The 22,664-nt window shown below is 36.2% G+C and overlaps 1 protein-coding gene across 1 annotated transcript in view; it reads right to left on the reverse strand.

Moving 5' to 3' along the window:
• RPS6KA5 (ribosomal protein S6 kinase A5) overlaps positions 1 to 22,664 on the reverse strand; it is an 85,615-nt gene that overhangs the window by 10,523 nt on the left and 52,428 nt on the right. Inside the window, exons 8-16 of the mRNA XM_005520192.3 lie at positions 15,318 to 15,468; positions 13,980 to 14,141; positions 12,626 to 12,751; positions 11,748 to 11,881; positions 8,599 to 8,692; positions 6,224 to 6,394; positions 2,662 to 2,853; positions 1,904 to 2,063; positions 747 to 910 (exon numbers count right to left, since the gene is read on the reverse strand). Of these exons, the coding sequence (XP_005520249.1) occupies positions 747 to 910; positions 1,904 to 2,063; positions 2,662 to 2,853; positions 6,224 to 6,394; positions 8,599 to 8,692; positions 11,748 to 11,881; positions 12,626 to 12,751; positions 13,980 to 14,141; positions 15,318 to 15,468 (1,354 nt within the window). The remainder of the gene's footprint in view (positions 1 to 746; positions 911 to 1,903; positions 2,064 to 2,661; positions 2,854 to 6,223; positions 6,395 to 8,598; positions 8,693 to 11,747; positions 11,882 to 12,625; positions 12,752 to 13,979; positions 14,142 to 15,317; positions 15,469 to 22,664) is intronic.

The raw sequence follows: 22,664 nt of genomic DNA on the forward strand, positions 1-22,664 counted from the left end.
TTTACTTGCTCTTTTTACTTTAGAAGTATTTTTTTATTAAGCCTTGACTTGTTTAAGACTACATTTTCAGAGAGGGCATTGTTTTTCTTTCAGCCCAAATTATGTTACATTAATCAGGACCTCTCCAAGAAACAATTACTTTGTTTTTCTCTCCTTCCTAAAAAGCACCCACAAGCATTTTAGCATAAATCTGCTCTATTTTGGTTATTCTCTGTAGAGGGTATAATGAAAATTGACACTATATTTGTAAAATACAGTTGCAGTTCAAATGATTTTAATAAATATACAATAGTAGACAAGCAAGTCCACTAAAAAAGCATCCATGATATAAAAAACATGAACTACATATATTCCAGAAATTCTACCTTGATTTAGTAACCATAAGGGCAAAAAGTCAGTTACTTAAGCTAAATATACAATTTCTTCTCTTTTTTTTAATAAAATTTGAAGACCTTTTAATAGATTTCTCTAAGAAACAGCATATTTTTAATAGCTGTTTCAAGAACAGCACTCAATGCTCAAATCCTCATGAATATAAATATCTTCAAGAAATTTATTCTTTCATCATTCATATTTTCATGTACTGCATCAGAGATGTTATGAGGAAATGTTATTGAGAAAAAAAATCCAGCTATAAGCATATACTGAATTTTAAGGACAGATATGTATTGTTAAGAGAAAACATACACAAATCTAGATGACACATTACAAAACATAGCACATGACATAAAATTTCTCAAACTTACATGGAAAGTGGCTTTGACATATGTGTGCACTGCAGCTCCTGAAGAGCCTAAGTTATCAGGCGTCATTAGAGGATTAGATGAGAGCTGGCTGCCATCCTGAAGCCACTCGTTGTATCTCAGACTGGACATTTTAATTCTTTTGTTTGGATCCACTGTTAGAAGTCCTAATAGAAACACATTACATTCCTTAAACCTGACAGCTATTTATCTTTGGTCAATAGAAAATGCAAATATTTCTTAATAAAATCTCATGCATTGCTTTGATAAGTAACTAATGTCAATATTTATCCCAGGTATGCCAATATTTATCCTAGATAAGGCTCACACAATGTTATACTATCATCCTCTTCAGAAGGATCTCAAAAGCAAAAAATTGATATTTAACTGTTTGATAACTCACATCTCTCTTTACACAAACCCAGAACTATCAAATTATTTCTTCACTTAAAACCTGTGTAGGATGAAGTTCAAAAGAGCAAGCCTCAGATCCCCTGCACAATTCACTCAAGTCTGAATCTGGAAATCCCTACATTTTTGGCAGAAAAATTCCTTACATGTCAGCTTCTACAGAAATTCAGAACTCCATCTAAATAGCATTAAGGTAGGTGTCTAGCTCATAATGAAAACATAATTAGATGCTCAAAAGCTTAGAGGAACCAAAGCACGGCAAATGTCACTGAAGTAGCTCAGAAATACAGTAAGGAGCCTTGGTAGAGTAATTAAAAAATAGCCAATGGAAAGAAATAGTAATAAATTCATTTTCTGCAAAAGCTCAGTTTCTAAGACATTTATCTCAGAAGCTGTTTTGGTGTTTTAGAAAAGTAAAACTAACATAATAGAAAAACTCTGCTTTTAAATGTTTTATAAGAGTGAGTTCACTTTTTCTGATCTTCAGTTCCTTCTAACCCCACTAATTTTATCAGCATCTTACCACACTAGAAAACTCTGCTAGGTGTACAAGCAATTTCTGTGTCTGATGTGTCTATTGCTACTCATTGCTTGTATTGGAGGTCAGTACGTAGCTCAAGCTGTACATATTGCTCTGTTAGGTTAAGACACTTTGGATTTGATTACGGCATCCAGATATTGTATGGTTCTCCAAATTTTATCTTTTTATTTAAAAACATAATGTACATTAAATACTTGTAAATATATACCTCGAATTAGCTCTTTAGCCTCTTCAGAAACATTTTTCCAAGCCTCTCCTTCGAAGGAAAATTCTCCTTTTTTTATTTTCTTCATGATTTCCAATGCACTGGTACATGTTAAACTTCTGTCTTGAGACTGAAATGGTACCTGTCCTGATAGCATCGTGTACTGTCACAAGAATAAAAGCAGCATTAGGAAACACAGAATATTTATAGACAACACTGTCATTAAATATGAAGGGCTGTTTGCATCACTAATGCTATGCAATAAATCTTGGCCTAGCATAATTTTAAGGCTATAGAAAATTTAAAATATAGAAAACTTTCTCTTGAGTCCTTGTTAGAAAAAACATTCATCTGTTCCAGGAAGCTATGAACAAAATATATTTCTACCCCATTTATATATAATGAAACTAATTTTCTGTAGATCAAAATACAGGTTGATTCCTCCTCTGAACTGAAACTGTAGAAAGATTATACAGATTCCTGTAAAATCCCCTAAAAAGCATATATTTTTTTGAGAAGCTGAGTGTATCAAGTAATTTTTCCATTCCCAAAACCATTAAATTTTATTTCCTACTTGGTAAAAAAAAAATCTGCTTCTGGAAAAGATCTGTCTTTGGAACATATTATTTGTGCAGCACTATTTTCACCTCCCTTGAATCCAGCATGCGCACAATTTATGTCTGAAACCATCTCAAGTCCCTTCCATTTTAACAAAAAGCAAATATACGCAATAAAATTAGCTTAAAACCTCAATCACTCACCAAAATGACCCCCAAACTCCACAAATCACAAGACTCATCATAACCATTGTGATTCAAGAGCTCTGGGGCAGCATAATGAAGAGTAAAACATGGAGTCTTAAGAGGCTGATTGTCAGGTGGTTTTAAGCGAGCAAAGCCAAAATCGATTATTTTTATTTCTGAATTATCAGTTTCATCTGTAAATAGTAAATTCTGAAAAGCAAAGACAAAAATGAGTATTAGCACTGGATAGAAAATTGGTTATCATTATTTTGCTACATCTATCACTAGACAAATTTTTCCATTATCTAGAGGAAAGGTGTACTGCAAGACACTGGGGAAAGAGAAAAGCAGAAATAACAATACTCTGGGTTGTAAGAAGTGTGACCTGTTTACCTGCCCCTGCATACCCACAAGTCAGGACAATTCTGAGATTACTAATGAAAATGGATGTGTAGGAGAGAACAGTGGAGAAAAGAATTCTGGGAACACAAACAAGAAAAAAACCCAAAGACATCAGCATGTCTGGAGATGGGAAATTGCCTTCTTCCTCAAACAAAAGCAAATTTTCTCAAGCTTCCACTTCCTTTTGGCAAGTTGTGAACAACGGCTTTCTTGTGTGGGGGGATTCCCACTGCTCGCCCTGTCTTGCGGCTGAACACTCTTTTGGTACTCAAGTGGTAACACAGTATTTCCATGAGGACAATAATGCACAAGAGGCATTTGAAAGTGAAGGATAGTGGTAAAAAGGTGCACCTTGGTATGAAGTGGTGTTAGGAAGTGCACCAATAGCTCAGAGGTTTCACTGAGAGCTGTCTGGCACAAATGGCAAAGCCAGTATGGATAAGTGTTCTGGAAAAGGCTCAGGACCAACAGCATTCAAGCACTGAAAGCCACATAACAGTCCAGCCACAAACCCACTCCTTACACCAAGGTAGAGACATTGGTGCAGTAGTCGCTGAGAATTCCAGCTTTACACATTGGAAGACAGACAAGTTGTTATCAGTTTGGAAAATATAAGGCCATCTGCTTATTTCTTCTCACCTGAAGTATGAGAAGTATTTGTATTTGCCAAGAAAGATACAAGAGGGAAGCTAAGTCACAGAAAAACTGTCTGAGGCCAAGATGAATTATAAGCTAATTCTACTCTTCCCTTCAGCTTCTGAAAGAAGAGCATCATTTTGGTATTGCCTTTACAGTTCAATCTATGAACACTATGAAAAGTCCCAATATTAGAAATCCTATAGTCCTATCTAACTTTGTAATACAAAAGGTGAATGACTCACACAAAGTAATTAATTTCAAGCTCATTAACAAGGGTAAAAAATGAATGCTAGACTGCCAGCAGATCAATAAGAACCAGAGAGCATTCATTATGGATAAAAGAAAACAGCTGCTACAGAACAGTATTTTAGTATTTTTGCTTTCTGTACTGCTGATATAGCTTTAATGCACATTCAGAGAAGTCAGTTTTTAACTATTGTGTAAATGGATCTAAAGGAAGCCTAATTTCAGCAAAAACATTCATACAACAAGGAGGAGTGATTAATATAATAGTCTTTTTTCTAGGATGATGTTATATAGTCTACAAGTAAATAAAGAATGACTAACATTGGTTTAAAAAGACCTTTCTTATGATAAAAATTAAATTGAATATGCATGGAAAGAAAGGTGCAGTCCAAGTATCCTACACTGGGTTCAGGTATTCCTGTTAATTAAGCAAATAAAGCGTGTTTCAGAACCCTCCCTTCCCCGAAATATTTACAGTTACATTCCACATATATTTTAGGATATATAAACAACATTCTCTCTCCCTTGTTATGTTTTGTTGTAATACTTTTAAAATCCAGTTTACAGATTAATGATAACTTCACAGAAACATATAAGCCCTCAAATTCTCTACTGGAAGGTTCCAAATCTGGTCACATATGCTACATGATCTCTTCTTCCCTATGAATTCTCTATTTTATATCCAGTACTTTTCCTCTGTTTTGTAGACCAACATATGTGGTCTAATTCCTACTGCTAAACAGAAGTCTTCCAGTCCATGAAATTCAAAAAGTCTCATTCTTAGTTAACATTTAACCAGCCAGACTTTTAAAAAAAAGAATTATCACTAGCACATTAGATGTTCAACATCAAAATAAACTGACTGGAATTCTTAGAAAAGCAACAGAATTTCCTATATTATCTTTTTACAGAGAAGAGCACTAACCATATCTATATTGGGAAAGCTGCATATCCCATACTAAGTTCATGTCAGAACCTAAAATAGTAGCTTTCATAACAAGCAGGAAGCAGACAAGCAGGTTAAGTCCAACTTTGTGGAGGCAATGGATTCTGAAAGCTGTTTGCTAGCCCTTCATTACTTGGACTTCCCAGACTTCTGTACTTGAACATAATGTAGAATTGAAGACTGCCTAATTTACCATGCAGCTGAAGCTCTGCTTTACTGTGCCTTTATATCCAAAGTGGCAGTAAGACTAAGATGATGAGAATAGAAAAGAGAAAGAGGGGCTGGTTTCTTTTAATAATTAACTTGTTTCAAAAGCTGTTTTCTTACCCTGATGATATGACTCTTGGAAAAGGTTTCTCTGATGACTTTTTCAACTCACACATTAGAATTTCAAAATAGTCCCTCTTTAACTGTTTACTTACATCAGGAGCCCAGGATAGAGATTCTTTTAAACTCATGTATTTTTGATTGGTTTTCAAAAACAACTAGCAACACCTAGAAGACTTCTTTACTAGTCAAATTGGAATTACTATAAAATAAATACCAAGTCTTTCACATCACAGAAAGTATGTTGCAAAAAGATAAAATGTCAGTACAAATGGTGGATTATTTTTTAACTCCAGCTACAAAAGGAACAGGTATTTCCTGGGGTATGATGCTGCAATCACCCTACAATATAAGATCATTACTGGATGAATCAACATTAAATCGACACTATTTTCAGGCTTGAGAAAACACACATCCCAACCCATTGCTGGCAAAATCACCCCAAGAAAAAACACAGGCTCCAGGACGCAGAACAAAGCCAGTGGTCAATCCTATAATAGTAAACTAAATGGTCTAGAAGGCATAATGTTGCTGCACAACAGAAATATCAAAAAAGCAGTAACTGAAAAATAGATATTAATAAACAGTTTCTTTTGGGAACTCAGATCACACATCTCTGTCAGTGCTCATTTTGTACTTAACTGTAAAAGAAGCCCCACTGAGGAAACCAAGATCAAACAAAACGTGGAAATGTACAAGACAAATACGCAACCTTGCTCTGCTTATGAACTGCTTCACACAATAAATACACGCTAGTGAAAAATGCCCCCAAATAGGCAAAGAATGTTTTTAAACAAGTTAAGAGTAGAGACTGCTTACAGAACTAAAAATGTTTCCTAACAGTTACTTTTACCTATGAACAGAAAAATATCTACAGAATTTGCTAAGTAGAAGTGGTAACATCTAATTAAAAATAGAGAAGTAGAAAACTCTGTAACAAAGGCTGGAGAAACAGAGATACATCACATTCCAGACATTTAATAACTTATTGTCTAAACATATATATACAAGTCACTATACCTCAGGTTTCAGGTCTCTATGGACTACTCCTACATCATGCATATGGCTCACTGCTGAAACAAGTCTGCGCATAATGTGACTGGCTTCAGTCTCACTGAAATGTTTCTTTTTCTGAATACGTTCAAGCAATTCTCCTCCCTTCAGTAATTCCATTACTAGGAATGTGTGAAGCTGAAACAATAAAAATACAGCGTGTTAGAAATTTAACATTACGAACCAACATTCACTCAGTTAGATGCTATTCTGACAGGTTCTCAGTGTTTTAAGAAATAGCACCGCTGCTTGTAGTAATTTGGAAGGCCAAAAAAAGCACCATATCTCAGATGGCATTTTTCCCACCAGTCTTGTTTGAGACTGAAGAATAACATTTTCCCCATGTGCACACATTTTTATTAACAAAAAAACAATGCCACCAGCTAAATGGATCAATTTGTAGGGAGATGAAAAGGCTTTACTTAGGTTAACAAGTAAAGCCAGAAAAAGCTAAACTTTAGCTGCTTAAGCCTTTTCTGATATAAGGATATGTACCTATTAATATGCATAAGGAGTTAACCACTTAAATGTTATGAAATCCTTTAAAAGCACCCCAAAACCTTACCTCTGAAATCAAAGATTACCTAGAAATTGTGATTTTACCCCCTACAGAGTAGTAGCCAAAAGTACTCCATCATTAGAATTGCAACAGACATCTTTCCAAAAATTAAAGAGCATTTTTTAGAATTAGAAAAGCAATGGGTTTTTAGAAGTTCAGTCTTTTCAAGGCAATCAGTAAGCAGGGGCTTCCTTGATTATAAGGCAACATTGGCACACACTCAACTGCAATTCAAATGTCTTGCCATTAAACAAAGAGCAGAACAAGGAAGTGAAGTCAGCATTCTCAAAAGGCTATGAATGTAGGCGTGCCATGGCTTCCAGCCCTTCCCTCCCCTGAATGACAGTAACAAAAGTAGTATTTGCTAGCTGAGCAAAAAAGTTCTGGGAAGCAGCCAAAAAATGGAATTCAAAGCAACAGTCAGAAAGTGCACACTTCAGATACCAAAGAACAGAGCCAGAGCTATGTGGACAGAAAACAGTAATACTTCTTAGAACAACCAAGGTGTCTAGTAGTGCTTGAATGATATTCTCTCCTAAAAATTTTCTTTATGCCTTGGGAAAATCTGACAGGTAAGTTAGAAAGGATAAAGAGACTTCTTCACTAGAAAACTTCAGGTTCACCAAGAGACTGCAATCCAATTATTATATGGCTGGAACACTAATGTGGAATTTGAACAGACTGTTATCAGAGCAAGTTAAAAACTGGAACTTCTTTTTATTAAGACAAACTGCAGAAAGGTAAAAATTAGAACATTTTCATCAGTTCTGACCTTCAGAATATTGTGCACAAGTAATCAGAAAAGGAACTACCATAAGTAGCTAAAAATACATTGGGTTCATTGGTTGAGAGCAGCCTATTCAGTGGCAGAGCAGTCTGGAGAACCTTTTTTATAGATTTACTATATTCATTTTATTCAAAGGAAACTGAAAGAAATGTCCTGTTCTACATGTGTACTCATACTGTCCATATATGTAAAAAAAGGGTTTTCTTGTCATTACAAATTACGCTACAGACACTGTATCCTCTCAGCTGATTTTAAAGTGCTCTACACGAGCTCTCAGGTCCCAGTACAAACAGCATGAGGGGGACAGACTGAGATATGCAGAGAGGCAAGAGACCCCTTGCTCCATTACAAAATCATAGACCAGAACCACAGAGTAGTCTAGGCTGAAAAGGAGCTGTCCAAACCCTAGCTCAAACGAGGGCCAACTTCCAATTCAGATCAAATTATTTTTTATTACATACTGTGGAGCTTGTATTACATTAAAGGAAAAAAGACAATTAAGGTATCTAAATAAACCAATCTTAACAGATTTTCAAATAGGGGCTCTACTTTCATATTTGGCAATTTGGCAAGCTATTTGGTTATCTCCACTAAGTTACTAATGTGTAGGAAAAGACACTAGATATATAATCTTCATATGCAACATTTCTTAATTAATTCACAAATACTGTTTTAAGGTTTATAATGACCCCGGGGGAGAGATGATAACACATTTCAGAAATTGGGCCATGAACACATTGTATGATGGTAAACAAAGACAAAACAGAACAATGAACAGAATCTAAGCCTCTAATTTTTTCACATACTGTTTTGATTTGCTAGAGTAACTACATGATTGCTTGAATGCAGAATTTCTGCTTCATTTTCTGTACTGACTAGACAAAAGCTATAGGAAAAACATTGCCTCCACAGTTACAGTATGCTCAAGTCCAAAAAGTTCTTGGGAAAACACATGGCAATATGTTTGGTAGGTACTGATTAGTTTCTTAAAAATACCTGGTCATGAAAAACTTCATGTAACTTCACTACATTCGGGTGTCCTTCACAGAGTCTCAGAGCTGTTATTTCTCTCTGGGTGTTGGCTTCCATTCTGGAAAAATTGAGCAGTCATTTTGTACCAATTTTACTGAGTAAACTGTACATTCCAAGTGTTATTTTTTAACTGCTTGCAGTCCATATTTTTTACTATTACAACCACTTTAACACAATTAAATGCATATTAAAAGTAAGTGGAGAAAAACTCTCCCCATAACACTGCAATTCAGTCCATTAAAAAACCCACACCCAATTCAAACAATGTTTTTAACACAACTGCAACTTCCTACAGCAAAAGCTGATGTGATATAGAATAGTTTCAACCTAAAACAAACCATGCCCTTAGTCCAGAGCAATTTGACTTCACCTCTGTTACTACCAATATTCGTTAGTTCACCTTTTTCTTGGCCCAATTCTTTTCTATTCTTAATGGGGACAAGTACTTCCAAAATTATATGGAAACAAGTTCTACTAGAAAAAGAGTAACATCATCTATATATGAAATGTGTTATACAAATGAACTCCTAAACAGACCATTGTAAAAATCTGAAATTGAAGAGATAAGAGAGTATCTCCAGAGAAATCATTGTGTAAGTTCTCTTTCAAGTACTGAAATCTCTAGCCATAAAAAGTGAAAATGGCAATCATTATGAAAACTACATGAATGGTGACAGAGCAGAACATTTTTTTCCACTAGTTAGATATGTTGATTTATTTTTTGCAAATAATGCCTAAATATTTCTGCCAAAACTCCCTCCCAGAAAGGCTAATCCTGTACTGATTTAGAGAATGGCTTTATAGGTAACAAATAGAGATGGAATCTCTTACCACACATATTCTTAATTTTTGATTGCTTTTTTTTCCTAATTAGGATGAGAACCACAATGAGAATTCTATCTTTCTGCAGGCTTCATATAATCAACAAGTAAACGAAGCTTTTCCACCTGCATCTCTGCTGCTCAAGTTTTTTAACTGAAAGTGACTTCTGGACCTTAAGGAATTAAAAAGAGTCTTTCCCCCTAAACTACTATCAGAAGGAAGCAGATTTTGGAAACAGATGAAAAAGGTTCAGTATCATGGGCACAAACCTTTGAAATTGGTTCATGGGCTTTTCTGAACACTTCCCCTCCATAAATAGTTATCTCAGATTTTAAACAACCTTGTGAGAAACAAACGGGATGTTCTAAAACAGTAACTCAAGTAGGCTTACATTGTTTCAGTGGTCTTAAGACATACAGATAAACCTAAAATTGTTGGCTGGGAGCAGGTCCAGCACTATTAAAAATGCAACACCACAGAGGAACTGTTTACCTGAGCTTTCACCTCAAGTATCATGAAAAGGTTTCCCTAGGTGTAAGATTCCCTTTTGGGGCACGTTTGCCTGGTAGGAGTGAAAAACTGACTTTGAGGCAAAAAAGTTGCTAGAAACTTATTATACTTTTAGCAAGATTTTTGTGGTGTGATCCTCAGAGCAATATTACTTACAGATTCTAATTCAAGTTGGATTTGGGCCAACTGTTCAAAGTGTGGGTTTACTGCTAACTCTAAATACTGTACAAACATGCTGAGTCTGCTCACACCCTGCAATCCTAAAAAAAAAATTAAAATCTCTGTATACAGATCACTTCTTACCTTTGGTTAGCCTGAGCCACCAAGATGAAGGAGAAAGAGCAAAAGAACCCATGAGTAATATAATTCAGGGACATAATTTCTAAAAGTTAAGTTCTAGGGGAAAAGTCAATATTAGTCTGCTCACTTATCCAGAAACAAAACACACATTATGTTAAGATGAGATGGGAGCACTAACCTACAGCTCTGCTAGTACCACAGAAAAAACTTGTGAGTGTAGACACATGGCAGAGATCTCCACATTAAAATACCCAACATATGTGTCTACCACACACCACTTAAGGTCTCTTTATAATGAGTGAAATTCCTGTGAATCCATCATACAGGGTGAACTAGTTCATTGTAACATACATACCTAGAGAGTAGGATTCAGTGGCCTAAGCATAGGAAGGAAGAGCCTGGAAGATGACATCAGCCATGAAGACATCTACAAAAAGGTAGTAGTCACAAGACTGATGGGAACCAGAGGACAGAGAAGACACCAACAAGATGCTAAAATGGCACTACGTAGATGTCTATGTTTAAGTTACTGAATCCCACTTCTAGTGCAAGACAGTTTTAGGTAGGCTTCCATTTAGCAGACCTCAGAAAACTAACTCAGACACCTACACTTAGTTTCTTGTTCTTGAACTTGTCCTGCTCAAAAAGCATATGTTGAAATGACAGACACTTAGGTCTGGTGGACAACTTCTTCGAGAGTCTAGAGAAAACAGAGGTACAGCCAAATGTCTTGGGCAAGAGATCACTGTGAATTATCATTCTGATAGCAGAACATTTTTACTCTCCTGCCAGCATTCTACAATGCACTAGGGATGTTCTTACTAATGAGCTCCGCAAAATGAAGGCAAAAATCCATCTGCTACTCAAATAATCCCTTATCTTTATTTTTCTCTGGGTAGAAACTCCCAGAGATATCCATTCTGGAAGAGAACCAGATGGTACCCGTGTACAAAGCAAGTCAGCTGCTTCCATTGTGTTGTTCTCTTCAGAACACCCAGGAAACAAGATGCAAATTACAATTCCATAGTCTAATTCCATTTTAACACACACACACTTAGATGTGATGCAACCCACACTGCAGACCATTCTTAAAAGCAGTATCCTAGGCAATCAATTGGGCTGCTTAGGAGAGGGAGCTAGCATAAGCCTACATTCAGTTCACTTAAGTCTCAAGATGGAAGAACCTTATACCTTACTTTGTTAGGACAAAATTAGGGGAAATAATGGTAAAATACAACTAGGAACCAGAAAAGTACTCTCTAGGTTTCTTCTTGTGTCCCAACTAGAACAACATTTTATTTCGAAAGACTCTCAGAATCTTTTAACAGTCATAAGGCTACAATAAGTTTCTGTAGATTCATAGAGCAGGAAATAATTTTAAAGTTATTTTTCTATTTCCAAAAATGTAGTGAACAATATTCTACTCCATGGGTGACAGTAAGCAAAGAAAATATTTTTATTGTCTTATAGAATATTTATACCTTTTGCTAATTATTTTTACTGCATACTCTTGGCTAGTTTTCTTGTGTAAGCACTTTCGACAAATGGAAAAACTTCCTTCTCCCAATGGTTTCTCTTTCAGATCCAGTTCATAATGATGATAAAATGGAGAGTCCTGTTAGGAAACTGTCTGTATTTAGTTTTGCAGAATACTTTTAGCATACACAGTCAAAGACAAAGAGTAAAATTTCATGAGAATTTTTCATCTACATTTAAAACTGTAAAAGAGTTCTCTTGTTATTAAAATATAACCTTAAATTTTATTGAATAAAATGCATAAACATTATTCTAACAATCAAAGAATAAAGCTTACATTACATTAAACAAACATAATCACTAAATAAATCATTACTACTACAACAGTTGAAGATACAAAATATTCAGACAAACAGGATTGAAGATGGTCATACATAACATTTATCCACAAAACTATGTGTTCATTTGAGGACATCACAATAGCACGTGTTTTTATAAGGCTTCACACAACTATACACTCTTTTAGGTAAATATAATATAGACAGAATTAATATATAATTAAAGTAGCTTCAGAAATATCTACAGTGGTTGGCTGAATAAGAACTATCAGGAATCATATGATTATTACTATTATTTCTCCTATACATCAGTCTTCTGGAAAACTATACAATCATTTTTCAGATTAAACTTCAACTACTTCTTAATAGTATCACATGCAAGATGTGATGGATCATCAGATGCTTGAATCATCTGAGGAGCCATTACAGAGAATTGATAAATGAATGATGGCTGTTTTGTAATCCGTAGCCTAGCTTATGATTGCTACTTGGAAAGTTATAAAAAGTTTTAATTTAACCAGATTAAATCTCAATATTATTATTACCTTCATCATAGCACTTCTGGCAATAGTTGTAGTTCCAGGTCGCTCATCCCCCACATAAAACTGAAAAGGATCTACTGTAGCTGCATTGCGTTTAAACAAAATAGAAGGTGCAACGAAAGAATATCCCTATGAAATTAAAACATCAGAAAAGGGTATAGCTTGATACTGTTGCACATAAACTACTATAATACATATGAAACATCAGAAGTTTCAAAAGAATTTTTCAAGAAATCAGAATTTTTGTATCATAATAGAGAAATTGTAACTTACTCTCTTCAACATGAATAGGTATCTTTCTGGAATTAGTTACATGATCCTCCACAGTTAAAGACAAAACAATAATACTACAAGAATTCTAATTAATGCTAATCTGGCTCAGCTACAATTGCTTTAAAATAGCGATAAAGGCTTGTACTTCAAACCAGCCAGCTTCCCAGGACAGCTTAAAGTTAAGGCATGAAATAATTTGTATGTTGTGATGAAAGCATCCAACAATTTTAAATGGATAAACTTCGTATCAATGTGTGTGGGCAACAATGTGCCCAGTTTGAGCATAATAACAACAGCTGTGACTACCACTGCAGGGTGAATCAGATGTTACTAAGACACGCATAACCTGCTTGCTACAGTCACTGCAAATCTAACAAGTTCCAAAATATGACACTACATTCCTGTACCCTAAGGATTAAGCTGCTCAAAAATAGACAAAAAAACCAGCAAAGCATGAGGGGAGAACACAATCCAAACTGCTGTTCACCTCTGCAGCTTTAGTACCAAGTTGGCTGCACATGAGCTGTTTCTGCCCATTTGACATCCAGACTGTGTAGTCTAAGTCTTTTCTTTAATAGCACAGAGAGAACAGTAAGGAAAGCTTTGTTACTCATCTGGGTACATCAGTCGAGTAACTAGAGCACCCCTACAAAATGTGGAGGACCTCCTTTCAGCTCTGCAGGTAGTTCCCACTTTCCAAAGGATTACTTCAACTAGCACATAATGTGGAAATGGGTAAACTATATTGCTCTTGTTGAAGCTGGCAGACCAGGCTGATGGAGCCAAGATGACAAGGACTCATAAGGTACAAAGAATCAATAAAGAACAGACTGACTTTAGTCCAGCAAGTAGGACATTCAGCTGGGAACAGAGAAACAAGGAATTTTGTATTTGCAATAGGACTGTTTCCACCTCTCTCATTTTGCAATTGTTGAACAAAAAGCCCTGGGAACTGGGACTAGAAATTGCACAATTAATTCCAAAAACTTAATAGCCAGGAGGTAAAAAAAACAAAGCTATCTACACATGCGGAATTTTTCAATAATAACTTTCTTAAAAAAATTAATTTGAGTTCTTAAAATACCTGAAATATTCTTTCTGAAGTCTGAGGGGTTGCTGCAGGGGAGTATGTTGGATCCATTTCTGTAAACTCTTCTGCAAAATTACTGACATCCAATTCATCTCTGATTACTGGTTTAAATGGAGCTGGTATTTTTTTGGCAGCTAAGTCCTCCCAATTCATATTCTAAACAAAACAGAGGAAAATAAGTTGGAATTTAATGAAAATTTTACAGAAAGAGATATTGGAAAGAGAGACTTGTCCTGACCCACAGTCCTAACACCCTTTGCCATTTTAAAAATCATTCAAATTATGCTCTACTAATTTGCTTAGTTAAAGCCAAGCAGTATCATACTTATTTGTACGTAGGCAGAATCCAATCAAAAAGAAAATTAACATAATTAAACAGTGGAGATGTGCCAAACAATTAGTGTGATGGTCCTTGAATTTCTTCCTCTATTTCAGAATAAGCAATAATTATATTTTTGTAACTCATAGTGCATGCATGTAGTATCTTCAACTTTTCATTGCCAATTTCTGTGCTTAATTACTGAAGTCAGCTTTCAGAGCCCTGAGACCATAAACCTCCACGTTTTTACTTAAAGGCAGGACTAGAAAGAGGAAGCATAGAAATAGCCGTTATAAGAAAACTGCCCTGTTACTGTAAAGGAGTGGAACTGAAATTAAGTAAAGAATAGAAAGTGTTACATGATGACAAATGTATCTCCCAGAATGAACAGTGAATTAAGGAAGTTTAACTCTGTTTAACTCTACTTAACTTCAGAAGTACCATAAATATATAATTAGTTTTTTCAAAGAAAGTACACAATTTTAACCATGGTGGACAGAACACTATTGTATGCAAATACAATATTCATCATGGTTTGAAAGCAAATGTTAATACAATGAAATCTCAATAGAATTAAAGTTTACTAAACAAGACTGAAGATTTAACTAAGCCAAGGAAAATTAAGGAGTTTGGTGAATTTTATCAATATTCAAATTTTACTTATAATGCTAAAGGTGATTTTTAAAAAATCCTTTCAAACAAAAAACCAACAGATAACACAACACAATTTCAGTGTTTTGCTTTAAACCTGATTTAAGCAGTGTGTCTTTTAGCTTCTTCAAGTAACTGATAGATACAGACAGAATATATTAAAAACCTAGCATGCCCTTCTAAATACACACAAAATCCATACATATAAACACATGGATATTCTTACTAACTTCTATGCAATTATTCATGCAACGAATGTCTCTAAGCTGTTCTGTTAATAGAAAAGACTTTCCTTAGACTTTAATTTCACAGGCACTAATGCAGAATAAGTAGGATCTGGTGAATTTTGTTGTCTGCTTTACCTGGAAAAAGGGATGCTGTTTGATTTCATCAGCATCAGTGGGACCACAACCTAGCCTCTTCTTGGGGTCTTTCATTAAAAGCTGCTGAATTATATCCTTAGACAGAGCACTCATTTCTTGTGGATAAGGTGGCTCACTTTTTAATATTCTCCTTTAAAACAAACAAAATAACAAGGTGGTAATTACTTAAAATGTTGAGAGTTAAAGAGTTACCATACTAAAGGAAGTGTTAGCATTTCACTTAAACTTCTGTTGTACCCAAAAGCAGGAGGATGACAAATATGAAACCAACCTTTTTTTAAATATGGGAAGGTTTAAGGAATTGTGGACATGAAACACAACATCTGAAGACATAAATTATGTAACTCAATCCACAAAAGGAGAACAATCTTCATTTTATGTACTGAGTTTCCTACTTAAAAGAATTTTCAGCTGCAACAGGTTGCTCCACAAAGAAATCAACTTGATGCCTAATATATCAGTTAAACCAAAAATAATTCCAGTATTAAAAAGTAATAGAAAATAAAGAAAAAAAAATCCCATATTTGGGCCATTGGAGGTTTGTCTTCACCCTCCATGTTGCATGCAGTGTTCATGCCCTTGTCTCAAAAGGAAACACTATAACTGGAAGTTTTAGAGAACAGTAAAAAGACTAATCAGAAACATGGAATGTGTTTTATAGGAAGTTTTATAAAAAGGCTAGGACTACCCAGATTACTGAAAAGATGACTCAAAGGAGGTGGGCAGTGTTTCCCTCAAAATGGTAAAGAGAAACTGAAAAGACACCTCACCACATTTTCAATACAAGAACTAGAAACCATCACGTTGTGCCAGCGTAAGTTAAAATCTTGGACACCTAAGCAAAATCACATTTCAATATCTATCTTTTATATCTGTAGTTCCCACAGTAACATACAAACAGGTAGGCAAGTTTTCCTTCAGTTACTTCAAATCTAAATACTGGAGCTAAGGACTCTAAAGGAAAGTAACACATCTAAAGACACATGAATAAGTTTAGAATAGAAACACAAAAAACCTTTTAGCATACAGAATCACAGAAAAGTTGAGGCTGGAATTGATCTCTGGAGGTCATCTGGTCCAACTCTCTCAACTCAGTTACCTAGAGCCAGTTGTTCACCACCATGTCCAGAAACCCTTTGAGTATCTCCAAGGAGAGAGACTTGACCACCTCCTTTGGGCAGCCTGTGGCAGTACTCAGTCACAGTTACAGAAGAAACATATTTTCTAGTGCTCAAAGGGAACTTCCTGTGTTTCAATTTGTGGTCCCTATCTCCAGTCCTGTTACCAAACATCACTGAAAAAGCCTGGTTTCCCCTTCTTTGTACACTCTCTTCAGGCATTTATGCACATTACTGAAGCGTCCCTGAGCCTTCCCTTCTCCAGGGGGAAGAGTGCCAGCCTTCTCAGCCTTTCCTCATATTGTCATCAGCCCTTTGCTGAACTCTCTCCAGTATGTCCAATATATCACTTTCAGGCACTGGAGAGATCAGAAGTGGAACCAGTACTCCAGATATGGCCTCATCAGTGCTGAGTAGAGGGGAAGTATCATATCCCTCAACCTGATAATACTTTGTGCAATGCAGCCCAGGATACCATTTGCTGCCTTTGCCACATGGCCACATTGCTGGCTCAGGTACAACTTGGTGTCCACATAGCCTAACGCATATTCTCACTGTGGTTACTTCACAGTAGGGCTCACAGTGCCTCCACTAAACACAAACTGAAATATTTTGAAGCCATGAGAGACTGAGGCTGAAATGACATGAATTTGTGGCAATACTAAGATATCAAATATTTTATATGTGTATATATATATAAAAAATGTACATATATAAATTATATATGATTTATATTTACATTTATTATATATTTCTATATTTATATTTATGATTTTTATATATATATTATATATATACTGAGAGCTTAAGTTGATCACTGCAGGACATTGCTAAATTTTGTTTAGAGTTACTGTATGACATATCCTTAGAGTTAGTTATCCCATGAGAAAATTTTTATCTTGAAATCTCTAGCTTCTTGGATTAGTCCAAAAATAGATGCAAACAGATTGCTTCCTAAATAATCCTGTTCTGGCAGTGCGGAAGGACAAAACCAAGTTCAAAATGCGCAGATCCCAGGGGTAGCTTCTACAGACATTGTACCCAATTTCAAGCAAACAAAAAGAAAGCAAGCTAGCCTCTTGGTTTAAGTAATGCTGAAAGGAGTTAGGAAAATACAGTCTGAACTTTAAGATGGTGTAGAGATCCAGGACTGTTTTTTAAATGATGTATGTCTACCAGTAAGGCATCACAAATCACAGCCTTTCTGCTAGCAGAAGAAGCAACCACAAGACTTCTCTTCAACTTCCAGACACATTTCACTTTACAGAAAAGAAGAAGAAAGCACATTATTATAAAATGATTTTTTAATTAGGGATGTTAATTGCAAATCTAAACATCATTAAACAAGAGAATTCTTACACTGCTGGAGAGGTGGAGAAGCAAAGATTCAGTCTCTTCTGAAATCACCCAGTTTCAGAAAGGGGAGGCAGGTAAGGAAGTAAGAAAAACTTCCTGTTCTAGAGACAGAAGATAGGACACCTTGAATGAAAAATGTCCTCATTTACAGGAGGGCCAATGAAATCTACAATGTTTTCATGGCTTGAAAATCACTGCAGTTAGACAAGTCTGAAGAAGCTTCTTTATCAACAAGATGCATGTAACAAAAATCCTGGAAAACAATAAGTTCTCTTTGGGCTCTCAGAAGGGAAGAAAGCCCCTCCAATCAGTATTTTTTTAAAACTGATTTCTAAAGCAATAAGATTGAAACTCTGGGATGTCCTTAGAAATTAAAAGGGAAATTCTAGAGTAAGTTCTCTTCCATACACTCTAGGAACCTCCTAAACTGTTTCCTCTCTGTTGCACAGTATTTCCAGCAGATACAGTAACTTTTATATTGAGAAATATCTTCAAGGTCTTGACCCTCCTAGAACCCACTGCAGAAAAGGCAGCATTTTGCCATATTCCATTACAAGAATATTCACGTAAGTTGCCAGTGGCTTTAATTCGAAAATAGTTTTGAGGTTGACTGATACTAGAAAACACTGATGATGCTCTGGATTGGTAAACAGAACAATATTACAGAGGTATTGAAGACCAAAGCTACCTTCTTTAGAAGTTCCAGGAACTACATAAAATTATCATGGAATTGAAGTATGAGAAACAGCAATCACATTAATTAGGATGGAAATTAAGCTGCCAGAAAAGGGAGTCCAGATTGGATCAACATGTGAGAGAGCAGAAATTTGTGAAGCAGCTTGATCAAGTGAAGAAAGTCTGGTTTCACTAGTTCAGCATTACTGAAGTGCTGTACTGAAGGTTACTCAAGGCTCTAACAGTAGCCCATACAGCATTGAGAGGAAGGAAGTTGCACGTATCAAAATTCTTTTTGGGATGTGTGCACTTCTGTAAAGCTATGTCCTTTAGCATTAATGACCCTTTCCTTTTCACAATCACTTCTGTACATTTCATGTTTATGGGGTTGTCCACATTGTTCATGGCAGTGATCCAGTAAGAGCCACATATGCAAGCAGGAGGAATTAAGCATCCCAAGTGGCAACTGGGAAAGCAAAGGAATACTCTGCTGTATTTATTGCTTTTCCTGGCCCGGTATAAGCCCTCTGAGCTGGGGCAAGCTGAGATTACCCTGCTGCTGAGAGAACTCTGGCTGTACTGAACACTCAGAGAAGCCACCTCTTGCATATGTCAAAAAGTTTAACACTTGGCATGAATCATTCCATCTTACCCTTCTCTATGGCAGACTATGCAGAACTAGAAGCAACCCCACTGATATTGTTCCTCAGGAAATTGGGCTCTGATGAGTTTTCCTTACAAATGCTACAGACCAAGAATACACACGATAACACAAAGGACACACTAATGGATGATAAGGGAAAAAAGGAGATGCCTAATCTAATTCTACAGTGCCTTGAGAACTGTGTGTCTTGGGGTGATTTATGATGATAGTCTATTCCCTGACCCTCTGTTTTTTGCCCAAAAATGAGTGCTGTATCATTAAGGTGAGGGAGTGGGGGGAGGTGAGAGGGGTGTGAGCCTTGGGCTCTGGTGGATTTTTTTTCAAAGCCTCACTGCCCAGGTGTCCTGGAGGCTGAGGGGTCTGGTTTTTTCACTTGGCTAGCTTGATTTTTTTCGTTAGGCCAGGCAAGAAGTTGTTTTCCTTTTCCCTAGCCTTGGATAAGCTGCACCATCAAACCTTCAGCAACCTGTCCAAGGTGAACTGGACAGTTTGTGTAATTCTAAGACAAGAGAAAAAGGGACCTGGGAGACTGGAGTCGGTCAGGACAAGCAGGAGTAGAGTGGCTGCTCCATCTTGGCTGCATACAGGAAAGCTGAGCCAGTGAGAGAAGACACACCAACCCCACCTGCTTCATGTGCTGAAATGAAGGGACCAACATCAGAGAGTCAGGTTCCCATCTTTTTGTCCAAACTGCTGTTTGAATCTCCTGTTTATTTTTTTTGATTTTTTTCCCCTGAGAGATGAGCCACTATCTTCTGCCTACCATGTGGAGAGCTGGTGTTTGCTTTTTTTACTTTCCCTGGCATTCTGGGTTTTTGTTCTAATGTGGGAGAGAGAGGTGGTACGGTCTGACAGTTTAATCTCTAGCATTTATTTACTTTTTTCACATGCCTTGTGGGCATTCTATTTGCCAATAAATCATTGGAAAAGGCTCTTCCACTTTCATCCACTAGTATTCATTTCCTATTGGCGGAAAGGGATTGTTGGAACCCTTTTAGAGGAGACAACTCATTCCAGATTGTTTTCTCCTAAACTTGTCTGTAAATTGAGACATTGTATTATAGACATCAAAAAGATACATATTCTCTGTACATCCAGATGGATAAGAGGAAGCAACCCCAAGCTGTAGCCCTGTTAAAAGGCAAATGGACAAGACTTCCAAAACAGTTTTCATGCTCATATTTGAGAATGACCCTGTCACCTCAGAACTACTCATGCCCCACTGTCCTGTTCTTTTGTTTCATCTTGGAGCGGTTAGATATATGTGTGTCCCTGGTTCTAGGCAAGCCAGAAACTTTGCTACCATATCTAAAACTTTCTTAAAACCATCTGTTTTACTGAACAGTTGAATGGATCTATTGGCAGACTCACTGATGCACTCTGAGGTGCATCTAAACATAAAAATGTACATTATAGATAGGCAGCTAAAAGCTCTAGGACAAAATACCTAGAAGAAATCATGCGAATTAGAAGTTGGATTTAATGACCATCATTTAAAAGATCTAGCAATCACTGAAGTGAGTCATTGATTAAAAAATGAAATCAATAAAGAAGGGCATCCCACTATACAGCTATTATGCATCTTCCCAACAGCTCTATGAAGAAAAGGTTTCTTGCAGGATCATAGATGAAGTATCTCCACAGCATCACAATAGACTGTCAAATTTCAGCTGTCCTCCATGAAGTTTAAACAAAGTCTAACCAACTATGTCAAAGACCACAGGCTGCTACTGGTGTTAGTATGCTTATATGACATAACATACTTCTATAGATTATTTTATAGATATATATACATGCATGAAAAAAACCGTTTCTATCTATTCATAACCCTAAAGCTTGTAAGGTTTTCTAAGCTGCTGCACAGCTGCAAACTAATACTCCAAAACCTTCCTGCCATTTTAAATCTTGTACATGACAGGACCTTCAGAATTCAGCCCCCTAAAATGGATTTGTCCGTCTTTCAATTCAATGCTACAAACTACTTAGAGTCAAAGTGAAAAAGTTGGGTGTGTAGTCAATCCCAGCCCTTGCCTATGCTTTTGCAGGATGGCTCTTATCCCTGGCTCTGCAGCAAGATTAGTTCAGAATTCTCAAAAATGAAAGGAAGATTTTGGAGCAAGGGAAAAGAAAGGGGAGAAGGAGCACTAGAAGAGGAGAGATATTGGAGTAGTTAAGTGATTTTTTTTTTTTTTAACTGAATCAAGTTTAATAACCTGTAACACAAAACATGTGAACAAGAAGTCTTCAGAGACAGAGATAAAAGGCAAAGTTTGCACTTACTTAAGTTACATTTTCCATTAAAGTCCAAAGTAGTGCCAAAAAGATTATGATAAAAGAACAACACAATTTCTCATCAGAAAGAGAAAAAAAAAATAGAAACTACACACTGTTTCTGACACAAGAACTGAACTCTCCCTTGGAGAGATATTTTAGAACAAAGTTTTGTGCTCAAATTTAACACCAGACAGCCATTGTGTCACACCAGGGAGTAAAATTATCTAAAAATATCTAAGATTACTTCCTACCTAGATTAAATAAAAGAAGGACCTGGATCCATTTAGAAGATGACCTTTTTTTCCTTAAACTCAAACTTGCTTGTGAGCAAAACTGAATTCTCTAAGTCTGCTGCAATTGGCAAGTTTAAGCATATTTAAGCATATTTAGGTTAACCAATGTAATTTCTGGTTAGAACAATCTTGCTATCAAGAAAGAAGTTTGTACTGACTCATGTCTCTGTGCCTGTTGCCAGTAATTTCATTAGCAGTGGCAACTGTCACTATTTGGTTTCTGTTTGCCTGCTCTACGCTACCCTCAGGAAAAGTTCCAAGCACACTCCTGATGCTCCCAAAGGCACCATTCCCCAGAAGGTTCCACACGACTCAGTGCAGCAGCCAGGGCAGCAGCAATGTTCTTGTATGTTCTTAAAAGGAATGTAACATTCATGATATAAACTGCAGACACGTAACACTGAAGTCATCCAACAAAGAAATTGCTACCAATGGAAAGGATTTAGAAACCACTGGGATTTTTGAGTACAGGAACACAAGACAGATGAAATCTAGTCCGAAATGCTATCATATAGCTGGGAAAAAGAAGATTTCAGCTATATAGCTGGGAAGAACTATAAACCAGAGGGTCATAAGTTGAAAGCAACAGAAGAGAAAAAGGAATTAGATTTATCAGACCAGCACTGGCATCAACAAGAGGAACCCAAGAAATAGGAAGAAGTATTTTTTTGTTCAGATGGTAAATTATTCATTCCAAGATCATCTTGAAACATCAACAAGAATAAATTGTCCATATGTAAGAAAGAAAAACAGAAGCTGAGTTAAAAAAAGGCTTTTTCAGGAAACAGGAAGACAGGGGAACATCTTCAATATAGGAAACTGTAAGAATTTAACTTCTAAATTTATCAAAATAAAAACTGAAATACTATAGGACTGCTGTCTATAATGTGTAGCATAAACACCCACCAAAACAAAAACAGACTGGACAGCAACACAGTAAACTTGC

The sequence above is a fragment of the Pseudopodoces humilis genome, chromosome 7 (assembly GCF_049639895.1).
Source record: "Pseudopodoces humilis isolate 2021_Gansu_Grassland_sample_001 chromosome 7, ASM4963989v1, whole genome shotgun sequence".
Lineage (NCBI taxonomy): Eukaryota > Metazoa > Chordata > Aves > Passeriformes > Paridae > Pseudopodoces > Pseudopodoces humilis.